Genomic DNA, 13,398 nt, shown 5'->3' on the forward strand with positions numbered 1-13,398 from the left:
CTCTCCCCCTGTTAAGTAAAGAGAATCACCATGATAAAAGGTGCCTCTTTGCTTAGTTAGCAGGGGACTATCTTGCGCTGGATTCTAATAGCAGGTGCCATAAATTTTGCAACTTTATCAAGGAATCCAATATTGGCCAAGTAAAATAGAATTCATCTGATCTGTCTGGATAGTTATAAGAGCTGTAATAAACATAGATTGTATATTGTGATAGTAAGAGCAATACAAAAGTACATGTATCACTGTTTCCACTGTAGCCGAACTGCAGGGACAAATGCACTCATATGGAAGGTTCTGAGATCTTCCCTCAAGGAAATCTGAGGGAAGCATGTTGTAATGTGCCAGTGAGAATGTTTTCTGATGGTTCAAAACTGTAAGGTTAGCAAAATATCTAGCAGGAGAACCTATGGGTAGATCTCCCAGATATTATGCATTGGGACTGGCCAATCGGATCAATTTATAGCAGTTTTCTCCTCTTCCAGCTGTATATATGTAGCAGGTATAATACCGATATGCTTATAAACGTGTACTGATATATATTATCTTGATCTTAATTGCAAAGTACCTGCCAACTAGTCACTTGTTTGACAGAGTTACAGGCTACCTTCTTGGAAATTGGGTCTTGTAGTTTTGACTGCCTATACTGATACTTTGAAATGGGGAAATATTAAATATTTTGAGCAATGGGATGACGTGGGACATCTTTTTTTAAAAAATGTAGGTATTGAATAACTTGGTGTGAAAATGTACATTCTAGGCTCAATCGGAACATGTATTCTAGAAGGCAATGGCCCTTATACAAAGGTTTTAATGGGCTGCGTGTAACAGATGCTGTGCACAAAGATCACTTCCCAACCCCACCAATTGGAGAAATTATCATTTGAGCTGTTTTAGCTTCATGGCTGGATTCATGTTGTAACTGTGTGCATGCATGAGCCATTTGATATGAAAGGAGCAGAGGAGATGCTAAACAAGGTCCACTGAGGATATTGGATGCTATGGGAAATATGCATATCCACAAAATATAACACTGATATTGTTGATCAAGCTGCCTTATTTAAAATAACTTAAAACATTTTAAAGGGAGCGGGGTTGAGAGGAATAACTGCAATTCTGTACTTCATCTACAACAGAGGAGCAACACTATTGTCAGTTTTGATAGTCTACTGGCAATGCGTGATGGTGCAGAAACACTATACTGTATATACACACCTGGCTGCTGGACACAGAGCCCCCCCCCCCCCCACACACCTGCATCCTTGTGTTAAAAATTCAGAAATATGATCCAGGAATATGATGCATAAATGTAAACCTGTTTCTAGATGTGGTTAGCCCTTCCTGTTTCCAGGGCAAAGATTGTAAAAAAATCCCAGCCAGGTATGCCACAAACGGCATGGAAGCAACTGCCGCCTCCTACTCCATTACTGATGTATTACCAAAATGCCTGTCATTACTACAAACAAGTGGGGTATGTTTGGAGGGAAGGCTTGTAAATGGCAAGGATCTCTTGCCAATATTAACCACACTTTGTACCCTGCCCTCCCTCCAAGGAAAACATACATGAGGCTACCCCTTTTTATTCTTACTACCATCCAGTCTAGGGTAGCTAGGGTATAGGACAAGGTGACTGAATAGGGACTCAAATCTCTACTCAGAAGCTGAGTAGGAATTTGAGTCCAGGTCTCCCTGGTCCAGTCTAACCATTATACCATGCTGGTTCTCTAGTGGTCTTGGAATAAACCAACATAAATTGCAGATATAAGATGCACATCTAATACAAGTGTTCCAGAAGTAGTCAGTCATGAGAAATAACCAATGCGAGGCAACACTGCATGAGATTAAATGACAGCATGCAAAGAAATCATGCTGGGTGATGCTATCTACTACTACTATTTTGTTTATTAGGAAAATTCTGAGCTAACCTTGTGATAGCATAAAACCTTGTGTGGCTTTAATGAAGTGTGCACATATACCCTATGGAGAGTGCTCACCTTTCCCCTTTGCTTTGTCTTCTAGGTACTTCTTCCGGTTATCTGGAAAAGAAATGGGAGATCTTGGCCCAGAGCAGAGTGATATTGCCAACCAGTTGTTTGAGTGGGAAGCAACTGAACTAGAGGTAGGTAAATGACCAAGCGGGGGCGGGGGGAGGCAGTTTTCCATAACTGTGCATGGATGGAGGAGAGAGATAGTATCTGTTGTCAACTCACTTGTGCATCTGATGACATGCAGAGCTCCTTTAGATAAGGCCTGTTAAAATGAGTAAACCATTGTGCTTCCATTTTTTTGGCTGCCGTCTTAGCCTGCTTTGTCTGCAGCCCTGTATCTTCATGTTGTGCAAGGAAAGAGAGGAGAGGAAGTTTTGGAGATTATCCGGAAGCCACTGAACTACATTGAACAGATTCTGACCAAAAAAGGCACTCCTTACCTCACTGGGGTAAGTAAGGATCTTTATGTAGCTGCCTGTATAATACTGAGTCACATCACGGCTGGGGATAGGATTGGGAGGGACATCCAGTAGTATGTACTTCTGAAAACTGGCTATAGTTGGCTTGTCAAGCCTAGACAATACCCTTTACAACTGGGGAGTCATACTGCCAGCATGTGGGCTGGATCAGGCCCACTGAGTTCACCTGACTGGCCAGCATGTGGGACAAGTTGCTGCTGCTGCTTTTTGTCCCTGCCCCCTCAATGCCTTGCAACAGTAGGCTAAATATTCAGGCTCCCCTCTCTACAAGAACCAATTTTTTCTTTTTTAATCTAGAATGCTGAGTCAGCTGTTGATGTTATCCTGTGGGGATCCCTGTTCTCTCTGTTGCGGGATGAATCCTTTTTGCCAGGTGAGAGCTGCTGCCAAAGACTTTAGTGTGCCATTTTATGGCAGCCCTTTAAGACAACATATAGCAACTTCTGTCTGCCAATTGGCTGGTGATTTGGATAAATCTGGCCTCCTGGCAGGTTTGTCTTCCATCCCTCCTTCCTCCCTGCCATACCCTCTTTCACAGCTTGCTTGTATTTGTGAGGCAAATCCCTCCTCTTGCATTCTCCCCTCCCTCAGTAATGGGCACATGTAGGTGATTGCCTAGAACAACTATTTCCACCCTCTCCCCACATTAAGCTATCTTCTGAGGAACACTTGCATATTATAAAGAATTTTGGAGCATGTTCCATGTTGCACAGTTAGCTTAGTCAGAGCACTGGCCACCTTAATTGGCCTTGGTGTACCCACACAAGAATTGAGAATGTGCCCTAGGGCACACTTTTTCTTCAGAAACTGTCTTCTGAAGACCCTCCGTACATATTCTGTAGTGGGTTCTGGGGCTTTACACTGACCAGGTCTCTTCTGTCTGTTACCTTACATGAACAGAAAGTGCTCTTTTGCCTGCACACAGCAGAAAAAGATAGGCAGGCAAACTCTCTCTCTCTCTCTCTTTTTCTTAGTAAAGCTTGTCCACCATTGCTGATCTTACCTGTATATTTCCTAAGTTGGGGTTTGGGGAGTGAGGGGACCAGGTAGAGTATCTGTTTTCCATGCAGAAGGTCCCAGGTTCAATTGCTGACATCTCTAGGTAGGGCTGGGAAAGACTTCTGCCTGAAACCTTGGAGAACCACTGCCAGTCAGTGTAGACTACTGGACTAGATGGACCAAGGGTCTAACTCTGTATAAGGCAGCTGCCTATGTTCCTATGAGAAACAACTTAAGAAAAGCCCTCCTCCAGTGCAGTGCCCAGATCCAATTCTTGCCCTGTTTTTAAGTTAACTTTAAGATGTCGAGAGAGTGTTGTGGATCTCCCATGTAGCATGTAGTCTGGCCCTGAGGCATTCCTCTGTGCTCAAGATAATTCCTGGGTATGTTCTGCCTACGGTTCACAGTCTGCTCACATGGAGCACTGGTCAGGCTTATTCAGTGCCTGTGTTGCCTTGCTTGATCTGTGAGAGTGGTTCACCTAACTCTCCATGCAGTTGTGCATTGCAGGGAAAAATTGGTAGTGGGAGCAAGCTCTTTCAGAGATAGTTTAGCTGCCATTACTGATCTTCTCACCGAGAACCAACTCTGATAAGCATCTGAGGATTCTCAGTGATGTTCAGTCTGTGTTCTGGGGAAACCTGATCTAGAAACACTCCAGGAAATTCCTGCAATGCCCACCTTACCATTAATCTCTTCTTGAGATGGTGGCATGGGGCATTGGTGAGTCCTGCTCAGTGGGTTTTCCACAGTGCTTGTCCACAAACTAGACTGGGGGTCATTCAACAAAATGAGTGTTGATTCTGAAGCTGAGCTCTCAGGCTTTCTTAGAAAGCTAAGGTTCTCAGTTGCTGCAATCAAGGCATCTCTGTGGGTTATCCCCGTCATGTGCTCCTGGGCAGGACTATGTAAATAGCTAATAGAAAGCCTTTTAGAGCTCAACGGGGATGACCCTGCCCAGTTTTTATAGTCCTGCATTGCTCCTGGCAGGTTCTCTTATTTCTCTCGTTGTGGTTATTTATTTATTATCGCTCTCTTTTGCCCTTTCTGTTCCTCTTTCACGTATCTGCCTTATTCTTTTCCTGTCCTTGTTGTTAATCTAAAAAAAAGAAAAAGAAAGAGTTGTCTTTGTGTGTTGGCTCCCCACCTTCTCCCACCCCCCTGCCTATTGTTTGTCCATCTGTGTATGGAGCACACAGGGAGGGTGATTAACGTTTTTGTGCCGGCAGGGCGAGCAAAACCGGAGTTCCCAATGGGCACAAGGGCTCCCGATTCTCCTCTCCCGCTTCTTAGCAGCCCAACAGCGAAAAAAGTCAAGCCGTCGCCCGCAAAAGTCTCCCACCTCCCTGTTCCTTTCTCAGTGGCCGTTAGACTGTCCAAGCGGGCAGAGCGAGAGGGTCTCTGCTTTGAACAAAAAACTTATGCCAGCAACTACGCGCTTTTATTCATTCCAGCAAGAAACCACTGACCTGCTCAAGACTCCCAGCACTGATGCACCAATCGTCCAGCTGGTCACTGGGTGCTTGATCCCATGAGACGGTGAAGCATCTTTGAAGGACCTGTAGGAAAAGAAGGCAGAATTTGCTTTTAGACGTTTTTATGACAATTCATCTCTAGCAACATGGTTTGCCACAGCGGCATCTATGGCGGCAAAGGCAAGTTTATTGTGGCTTAATGACCTACTTGACGAGACCCCGTCTGATCCAGTGCACCTAAGGCAGAAATTGGTGAAACTCCGAGCCCAGGCGTTTGTGGCAGATACCACTTTGGATTCTATTCGTTTCTCCTCTAGAGCATCTGCTGCTGCAGTGGTGGGCAGATGCCACCTGTGGCTTAAGGGTTGGCAGGCAGATGTTACATCAAAGGCAAACCTGTCAGCGGTACCCTACGATAGTTCCAAACTTTTTGGAGAATCAGCCCTTAAGGACGTGCTGGTGGAATCAAAGGATAAAAGAAAGACAATGCCAACAGCCCCTAAGAAAGGGGATAAAACTACATTCAGAAGATCATTCCAGCCATTTTGTTCCTTTCGCCTCCATTCAGAGGATGTGACAGAGACTTCAGATCTCAGAGAGCCTGGTCTCGCCAGCGTCCCGTCCCCGCCCCGCCAGAATTTTGGAAAGCGACAATCTTCCAACCAGGGAAAACAACAAGGAAAGCAACAGTTCTGATGCAGAAATGCCTGCGCTCAGGGGACATCTCTCAAAATTTTTCCAAACATGGGAGCAGACTATGGAGGACAAATGGGTCCTGGAACTGATCAAGTCTGGTTACAGAATAGAGATGAACTCCCTTCTTCGCCCAAGGTTCCTTCCTACCCCCTACTCTCACTGTTTTTCCAAACATGCAGACGTAAAGTCAGCCATTCAACATCTTCTGGCAATAGGGGCGGTAGAAAAGGTACCCTCCATCTCAGGCGGGGAGGGGTATTTATTCTATTCTGTTCACCGTTCCCAAAAGGGACAGCTCCAAAAGAGCTGTACTGGACTTGAAACATCTGAACAAGAGTGTGTGTCCACAAAGGTTCCGCATGGAATCCCTGCTCTCCATCACGGAGGCTCTTTACCACGGAGACCTGCTCTCTTCTATCGACTTAAAAGAAGCCTATTTACATGTTCCAATTCATCCAAAAAGCAGACATTTTCTACGATTCAAATATGTAGGGATTCACTATCAATACAAGGCCCTTCCCTTCGGCCTCTCCTCGGCTCCCAGGGTCTTTACCAAGGTCTTGGCACCCATGATGGCACACCTAAGACTACAGGGCATTCACGTCTTTGCCTATTTGGACGATTTGCTCATGAAATCAAGGTCACCAGAGACAGAATCATCATCATTATTATTATTATTATCCCGCTTTTCCTCCAAGGAGCCCAGAGCAGTGTACTACATACTTAAGTTTCTCCTCACAACAACCCTGTGAAGTAGGCTAGGCTGAGAGAGAAGTGACTGGCCCAGAGTCACCCAGCTAGTATCATGGCTGAATGGGGATTTGAACTCGGGTCTCCCCGGTCCTAGTCCAGCACTCTAACCACTATACCACGCTGGCATCCAACCTGGCGGTGACCCTATCTACCTTGAAACAACACAGGTTCTTAATAAACAAAAAGAAAAGCCACCTGATACCTTCCCACAGGCTCTTACATCTAGGGGTCATTATAGATACCATGCTAGATCGACTTTTTCTGCTGGAGGACAGAATTCAGACCCTGGTCTCGGAAGCAAAGATGGCATTCCATGCATAGAAGACACCAGTACTATCCTTGGCAAGACTTCTAGGCCTAATGGTAACCACCTTGGAAGCAGTACCTTGGGCGAGGTTCCACCTCAGGGAACTGCAGCAGTTCCTGTTGCCATTCCAATCAGTCATCTCAAGGAAGTGGAACATAATGGTGCACATGCCAGCCAAGGTGCGGATGTCTCTTCTCTGGTGGAGCTCTCCCAACAATCTGTTTATGGGAAAGAGATTTCTAGAGTTTCCAAGGACTATTACATAGGAAACTGCCATATACTGAGTCAGACCATTGGTCTATCTAGCTCAGTATTTTCTTCAGACTGGCAGCGGCTTCTCCAAGGTTGCAGGCAGGAATCTCTTTCAGCCCTATCTTGGAGAAACCAGGGAGGGAACTTGAAACCTTCTGCTCTTCCCAGAGCAGCTTCATCCCCTGAGGGGAATACCTTGCAGTGCTCACACTTCTAGTCTCCCATTCATATGCAACCAGGGCAGACCCTGCTTAGCTATGGGGACAAGTCATGGTTGCTACCACAAGACCAGCTCTCCTCTCCTCATTGTGACGACGGACGCCAGCAACAGAGGTCAGGGAGCCCACTGTCATCACTACTCTGTTCAGGGGAAGTGGACTCCAGAGGAGCGAGCGCACTCAATAAACTGGCTGGAGTTTAGGGCCATCAGACTGTCCTTGCTCAACCCTCTTCCTCATGTTACGGGCCAGGATGTCTTAATAAAAATGGACAATACCACGGCCAAAGCACATGTAAACAGGCAAGGGGGCACAAGGTCAAGATCCCTTTATCAGGAGTCACTGCTTCTGATGTCTTGGGCAGAATGTCATCTGAAATCAATTGCAGCCCACCACGTACTGGGAAACCTGAATTCGATTGCTAATTGCCTCATCAGAGAGGACCTCCTCTTTGAACAGATCTTTGAACAATTGGCACACAGGTCGGAACGCCCTGTCCTGGATTTATTTGCGACACCACTCAATGCGAAGCTACCACATTTCATCATCAGGTTCCCTTGTCAGATGGCGGTGGGGACGGATGCACTGTCCAACCAGTGGCCACGAGGCATACTGTACGCTTTTTCTCCGATTCCGTTGCTGGCTCGTGTATTAAGGCGCATAAGGGAACAAGAAGCAGAAGTCATTCTAGTAGCCCCCTATTGGCCCCCTATTGTAGCCCCCTATTGGCCAAGACGACCGCAGTTTGCCGAACTGATATCCCTCAGCATAGACAAGCCGTGGCATCTGCCAGTCACACCGGACCCTTTACTACAAGGACCAGTCCAACACACAAACCCAGCCTGGTTTCAGCTAGCCGCATGGAGACTGAGTGGCAGCTGCTGAACAGGCAGGGTGTGACAGAAAAAGTGGCATCCACCATCCTTGCCTCTCGTTGCCCATCGACAAATCGAGTGTACCAATACACCTAGAGGGCGTTTCTCCGTTGGTCCTGCCATCACCATATCACTAAAGGGCAGGCAAACCTTAACCACCTCTTACAGTTCTTACAAGAAGGCCCAGATAAAGGGTTGAGACCGAACATGCTGAGGAGACAGACGGCCTCCCTTGTATCGCTCATATCAGGGGGATCCTCAAAGGCTTCAATAGGACATCCGTTACTTAAACGTTTCCTGAGAGGAGCAACTCTGTTATTACCGCCAGTGGCTCACTGGTTTCCTACTTGGAATTTGAACATGGTTCTGAAGGCGCTACAGCATCCTCCATTTGAACCCATTAGATCAATACTGCTGAGACTACTGTCCCTTAAACTAGCTTTTCTGGTGGCCGTGATTTCGGCGAGGCGAGTGTCGGAATTGAGGGTGCTGTCAATTCACAAATCCTATTGTATAATCTCAGAGGATTCCGTACACCTGATACCAGACCCGTTCAGCCGTCCAAAGGTGTTATCTGACTTCCATGTATCTCAAGGTGTATATTTGCCATCGTTTTGCCCACACCCGACACACCCTCAAGAGAAGTTGTGGCATAAGCTAGATGTCCGTCACTGCTTAAAGAAGTATATTGCACGGTCCACCAGTTTTTGAATGACAGATGCACTGTTTGTGTCCTATCTACCGGCCTCTATGGGAGAGGCAGTGTCTTCAAGGACAATTGCGAGATGGATCCGAGCCTGTATTTCTCTTGCATATGAGGTGCAGCACGTTCGTCCACCCCAGAACATAGTAGCTCATTCTACCAGGTCTACTGCGACGTCAGCAGCCTTCACAACTAATGCCCCTGTTCAGGAGATCTGTAAGGCGGTGGCTTGGAAGAACCCGTCCATATTTATCAAACATTACAAATTGGACCTATATGCCTCCGCTCAAGCAGCCTTTGGGAGGCGGGTTCTCCAGGGAGTGCTTCCCCAGAAGTAGAGCAAAATATGGGTTCCCTCCCAGAGACGTACTGCTTTGGTATGTCCCACAGAGATGCCTTGATTGCAGCAACCGAGAATGGAGCATTGGTCACTTACCATGAAGGCTTCTTCTGGTTGCTGCAGTCAAGGCATCTCAGCCCGCCCAGCTAGAAAAATTATATATCCTTGCTCTACTCCAGGAGAATTTCTTATTACGATAGGTATCATGGTCTTGGGAAATGTTGTTAGATCTCGACTCCTATCTTGTTTCTATGGCATGTTACAAGTGGGTTACACTGCGTTCATGTTGGCTGCCTATTTTCAATCTAGTTTGTATGCTGTACAGTCTGTTATATCTGGTTTGGATGTACCTTTTCTTATGCTAACACGGCCTATAAGAACTGGGCGGGGTCATCCCCGTCAGGCTCTAAAAGGCTTTTTATTAGCTATTTACATAGTCCTGCCCAGGAGCACGTGACGGGGATAACCCACAGAGATGCCTTGACTGCAGCAACCAGAAGAAGCCTTCACGGTAAGTGACCAATGCTCCATTTTTTAAAAAGAAAATCTGGAAATGAATGCCAGTTTTCTAATTTTAAAGATGAACTGAAAGCCCTGAGGAGATGGTTACAGAACATGAGCCTGAAGGAGCACTGCAAAAAGGCTGCTGAGTCTATATGGACACCCAAAGGATTGCAGGAGCTGAAGGCGTATCTGCAGAAACATCCTGCTCCTAACCTGGTTTTTGAGAAGCCAGCTACAAATGAGCCAAAGGTAGGGTTCCTCTTCTCCTGTGGGGCTAAGGCCTGGTTAATAGGTGGTGGTAAAACTTGGATTGCTTCATGTTGGATTGCTACTATCTCTGTGTGAACAGCCATTAAAGGGCATTGTAAAACTGAAGTTTGTGTGAACATTAGCTAAGCTTGTATTCTCTCTTCCTAGTCCTCTGAATCAATATGCTGGTTTTTGTAAAGAAGCAATACAGCTGAAAATTGGCTAAGAGGAAAGATAGATTTAGTCCTTGCATTGCAAGGATATTCTGGTTTGTGAACTGGTGCCCCATTATGATTGTCACTTCCCATGGTTAATTACAAACATTTAATCTTGTCTCCAGAGTTTTCATTTGATGCACAAAGGCACAGCTTGCACATGAGGAGTGAAACCACATTGTATTTGAGGAAACAAGCCAGATAAAAGATTAGCCTATTCAGGCATTATGTTGTATGAGTGTAGAGATGTCTGTACACTCGTAAATGTTTTTGTGTGAATGACTGTAGCTATGTTCATTTTACAAGTGAATCTGTATACAGGCCCCTCAAATGCATAGTACAGATAGGAAGTGTATTCCAGTCTCTGTGCTCAACCTAAGATATGAACAACTCTTCCTGTGTACACTCATATGAATGTTGAACATATTGTCTGAATAAAGCTAGTGTTCTTTTCCAATATATATATATATATATATCACTGTCAGAATTTCCCCCCTAAATCCTGCCTTTCTATTCGAGGGGCAGTGGCTGTTAGCAAGGGTGACCATTAAGTAGGGACAGATTAAGGCTGAGAGTAAGGATGGTGATCTCCTGATTCATCACGGTAAATTGATCTGATACTGGACCACCCACTTTGTTTAGAGGAACATGCAAATTAGCCCTGACAGCTGCACCACACTCCTCAGCATCCCTAAATTCAGCATTTGTCTGAGGAGGATAGAGCTGAACCCAGTGATTGTTATTGGAGCACTGGCTAATCAACATTCAAGTTAGGAGGAAAAAGTGTCCCTAAGTTCAGCGCAGCCCTCCTCAGATAAATGCTGAAACAAGGGACACCAAGGAGATGTGACTAAAGAGCGCATTGGTGTGGCTAGCAAGCATGCTACTGTTCTCCCTGTGCCAGGTACATAAACGGCCAAACAGGGCTTTTGCACACATATGTACGATACCCTTTGGTTACCCATTGTCCCATCCAAGCTCTGTGATGTCATGTGCAAAGGGTGTAGGGCCCGGGCTCCACAGAGCACGGGCAAGCTTTCCAGAGCTCATTTCTAGGCAGGCAGCCCTCGCTGCTGGATAACATTCATTTCACTTCCTCAAAATGATTATCCAGCACAGCAGCAAGGGCCACCTGCCTAGAAATGAGCTCCGAAGAGCTCCCACTGGCCACCCCTGCTGGCTTAAAATTTTTTTTGGGGGGGGGGGATTTAAATGCCTGACGGACCTTGTTGCAGATTAAAGCCTTTTTTCAAAGCTTGCTCACATAAGGGAAAGAAAATGGCGAGTCATCCCTGCTGAGTAGGGTAGGCTCATAAAACCTTTCTGTATTTCCGGTAGATTTAAAATGCTGCCACCAAGCACCCTAAAACTTGCAGAGAACTGGACCAGTGGATTGGGTGCTCCAATCCAAGGTCCCTCTGTAACTAGGTATTGGGCAAATTAAAAAAACACACACCCTTCCATGTGTGCCTACATGGGATGACAAAAACTGAATAGCTGCTGAGCTCTTGAGGACGTGTTTGCACCAGAGAAATCCTCCTCCTTTTACTGAATTAAAAACCCACCCTGAGAGGCTTGTAAAAAGTTTCTTTAAAAACCCGAAAATGTAGGATACAAAAATAGATTCTCAAGTTACTTTCAGTAACAGGTTGCATTTAAGAACGCTTAAATGGTTAGTCTTTTTCAGTTACTATGGGCTGGTTCCTAAAAATATATATATAAAAATTCTCTAAGGCATAGCTGTGGCTAATCCCGTGCATGGCAACTCTCGCGAGAGTTTGTGAGCAGAAGCACCTTATTGGGCAGTGGAAATTCCATATGCAGATAGCAAGGAGGAGCCTGTGAGAGCAGAAGCACCATGGTGATTGGGCAGTGGGGATTCTATATGCAGATATGGGGGAGGAGCCTGTGATGGCTAAGGTCAGTTGGAATGCAACTGTTACTGGTCAGAAGATGTTCTTGTTTGTAGAGGAGAGGAATCCTATCTATATATAAGGATAGTGGGCAGGGGTCTGCAAAGAGAGGGGTCTTGATGGAGGAAAAAGCCCCTTCAGGAGAAGGAGGTTGCTGTTGTGTGAATTATACAAGGAAACAAGATGAACAAGATTTGTTAACTCAGGAAGGAAGGAAGCGGGGGGAGGGGAAGAAAGACAGAGGGGAAGAGTGAGTGGAGGCGAGAAAAAAATAAGAGAGGGGAAGAGAGAAAGAAGGAAGGGCGAGGGACAGTCCTGAGCCTGTCAGCACCCTGAGAGGAACGAGCAGTCATGGCTGCAGCAGCAAGGAAGGGCCCAGTCAACCACTGCTGTCTGGGGCTACTGAGGCCATTGGCAGAGGGAGGCAAGGGACGTGTCCATGCCTGGTAGTGGCCTGAGGGGAACGGGTGGCTTTGGCGGTGGTGGCAGTGAAGAAGGGCCTGGTCAACTGCTGCTGCTCCTGTGGGCAGGAGCAGGGCTCAGGTGAGGAGGTCCAGCAACACTGCAGCTGCAACCAAGGGGTGAGGGGGATGGAGTAAAAGGATGGAGGAGGAACAGCAGGAGTGTGGCTCAGGTGAGGGTGGAGAGATCTCTGAGGTGAGGGGGTATGCTCTGTGCGGGTTAAGCTAGTACATAGTAAGTTACAAAAATAAGTTGTCTATATACACACTTAAATGTTTATAGAGGCTTTTGCAACGCCCTAGGTGGGTTGAGCGTAGGCTAGTGTCTCTTATTTCAGTTACGTTGCAGGTGAACAATAATAGAACAGTATCAGGAATATGCAAAAGCACACATATACAAGAAATATAAGTTTGTTTGTTTGTTTGTTTGTTGTTGCATTTGTATACCGCCTTTCATTAAAAACAATCACAAGGCGGTTTACAAAAGTTAAAAAACATACAATAAAATGATGACAAAAGTATTAAGCTAAAAATATTTTTAAAAACCAAATTTAAAATCTATGAAATACAAGCATAAAAACGACACACAGATAAAAACACATAGAAGCCGCAATAAAAACAATTATGTAAACGCCTGGATAAAAAGCCAAGATTTAACAAGCTTTCTAAAAGCTGCAATGGAGTCCGAGGAGCGAATAGCCGCTGGGAGAGCATTCCAAAGTCTGGGGGCAGCAACAGAGAAGGCCCTGTCCCGAGTGCATGACAGCCGGGCCTCCCTCATTGTCGGCACCCGGAGCAGAGCCCCCTCAGATGTCTTTGTCAAGTGGGTAGCAACCCTTGGGAGCAGGCGGTCCCTCAGGTATCCCGGGCCCAAACCATTAAGGGCTTTAAAGGTCAAAACTAGCACCTTGAATTGGACCCGAAAACGAAATGGCAGCCAGTGCAATTCTTTCAGAATGGGTGTGATGTGCTCC

General features: G+C 46.0%; 1 protein-coding gene across 6 annotated transcripts in view; it reads left to right on the forward strand.

The window, feature by feature from the left end:
- Positions 1–13,398, forward strand: part of MARS1 (methionyl-tRNA synthetase 1) — a 62,763-nt gene that overhangs the window by 6,304 nt on the left and 43,061 nt on the right. For all 6 annotated transcript variants that reach the window (XM_053295100.1, XM_053295098.1, XM_053295101.1 and 3 more), the window contains 4 exons: positions 2,017–2,116; positions 2,300–2,434; positions 2,762–2,837; positions 9,663–9,835. In XM_053295100.1, the coding sequence (XP_053151075.1) occupies positions 2,045–2,116; positions 2,300–2,434; positions 2,762–2,837; positions 9,663–9,835 (456 nt within the window). In that variant the 5' untranslated portion in view covers positions 2,017–2,044. The remainder of the gene's footprint in view (positions 1–2,016; positions 2,117–2,299; positions 2,435–2,761; positions 2,838–9,662; positions 9,836–13,398) is intronic.

Source organism: Hemicordylus capensis, chromosome 2, assembly GCF_027244095.1.
Source record: "Hemicordylus capensis ecotype Gifberg chromosome 2, rHemCap1.1.pri, whole genome shotgun sequence".
Classification (NCBI taxonomy): Eukaryota; Metazoa; Chordata; class Lepidosauria; order Squamata; family Cordylidae; genus Hemicordylus; species Hemicordylus capensis.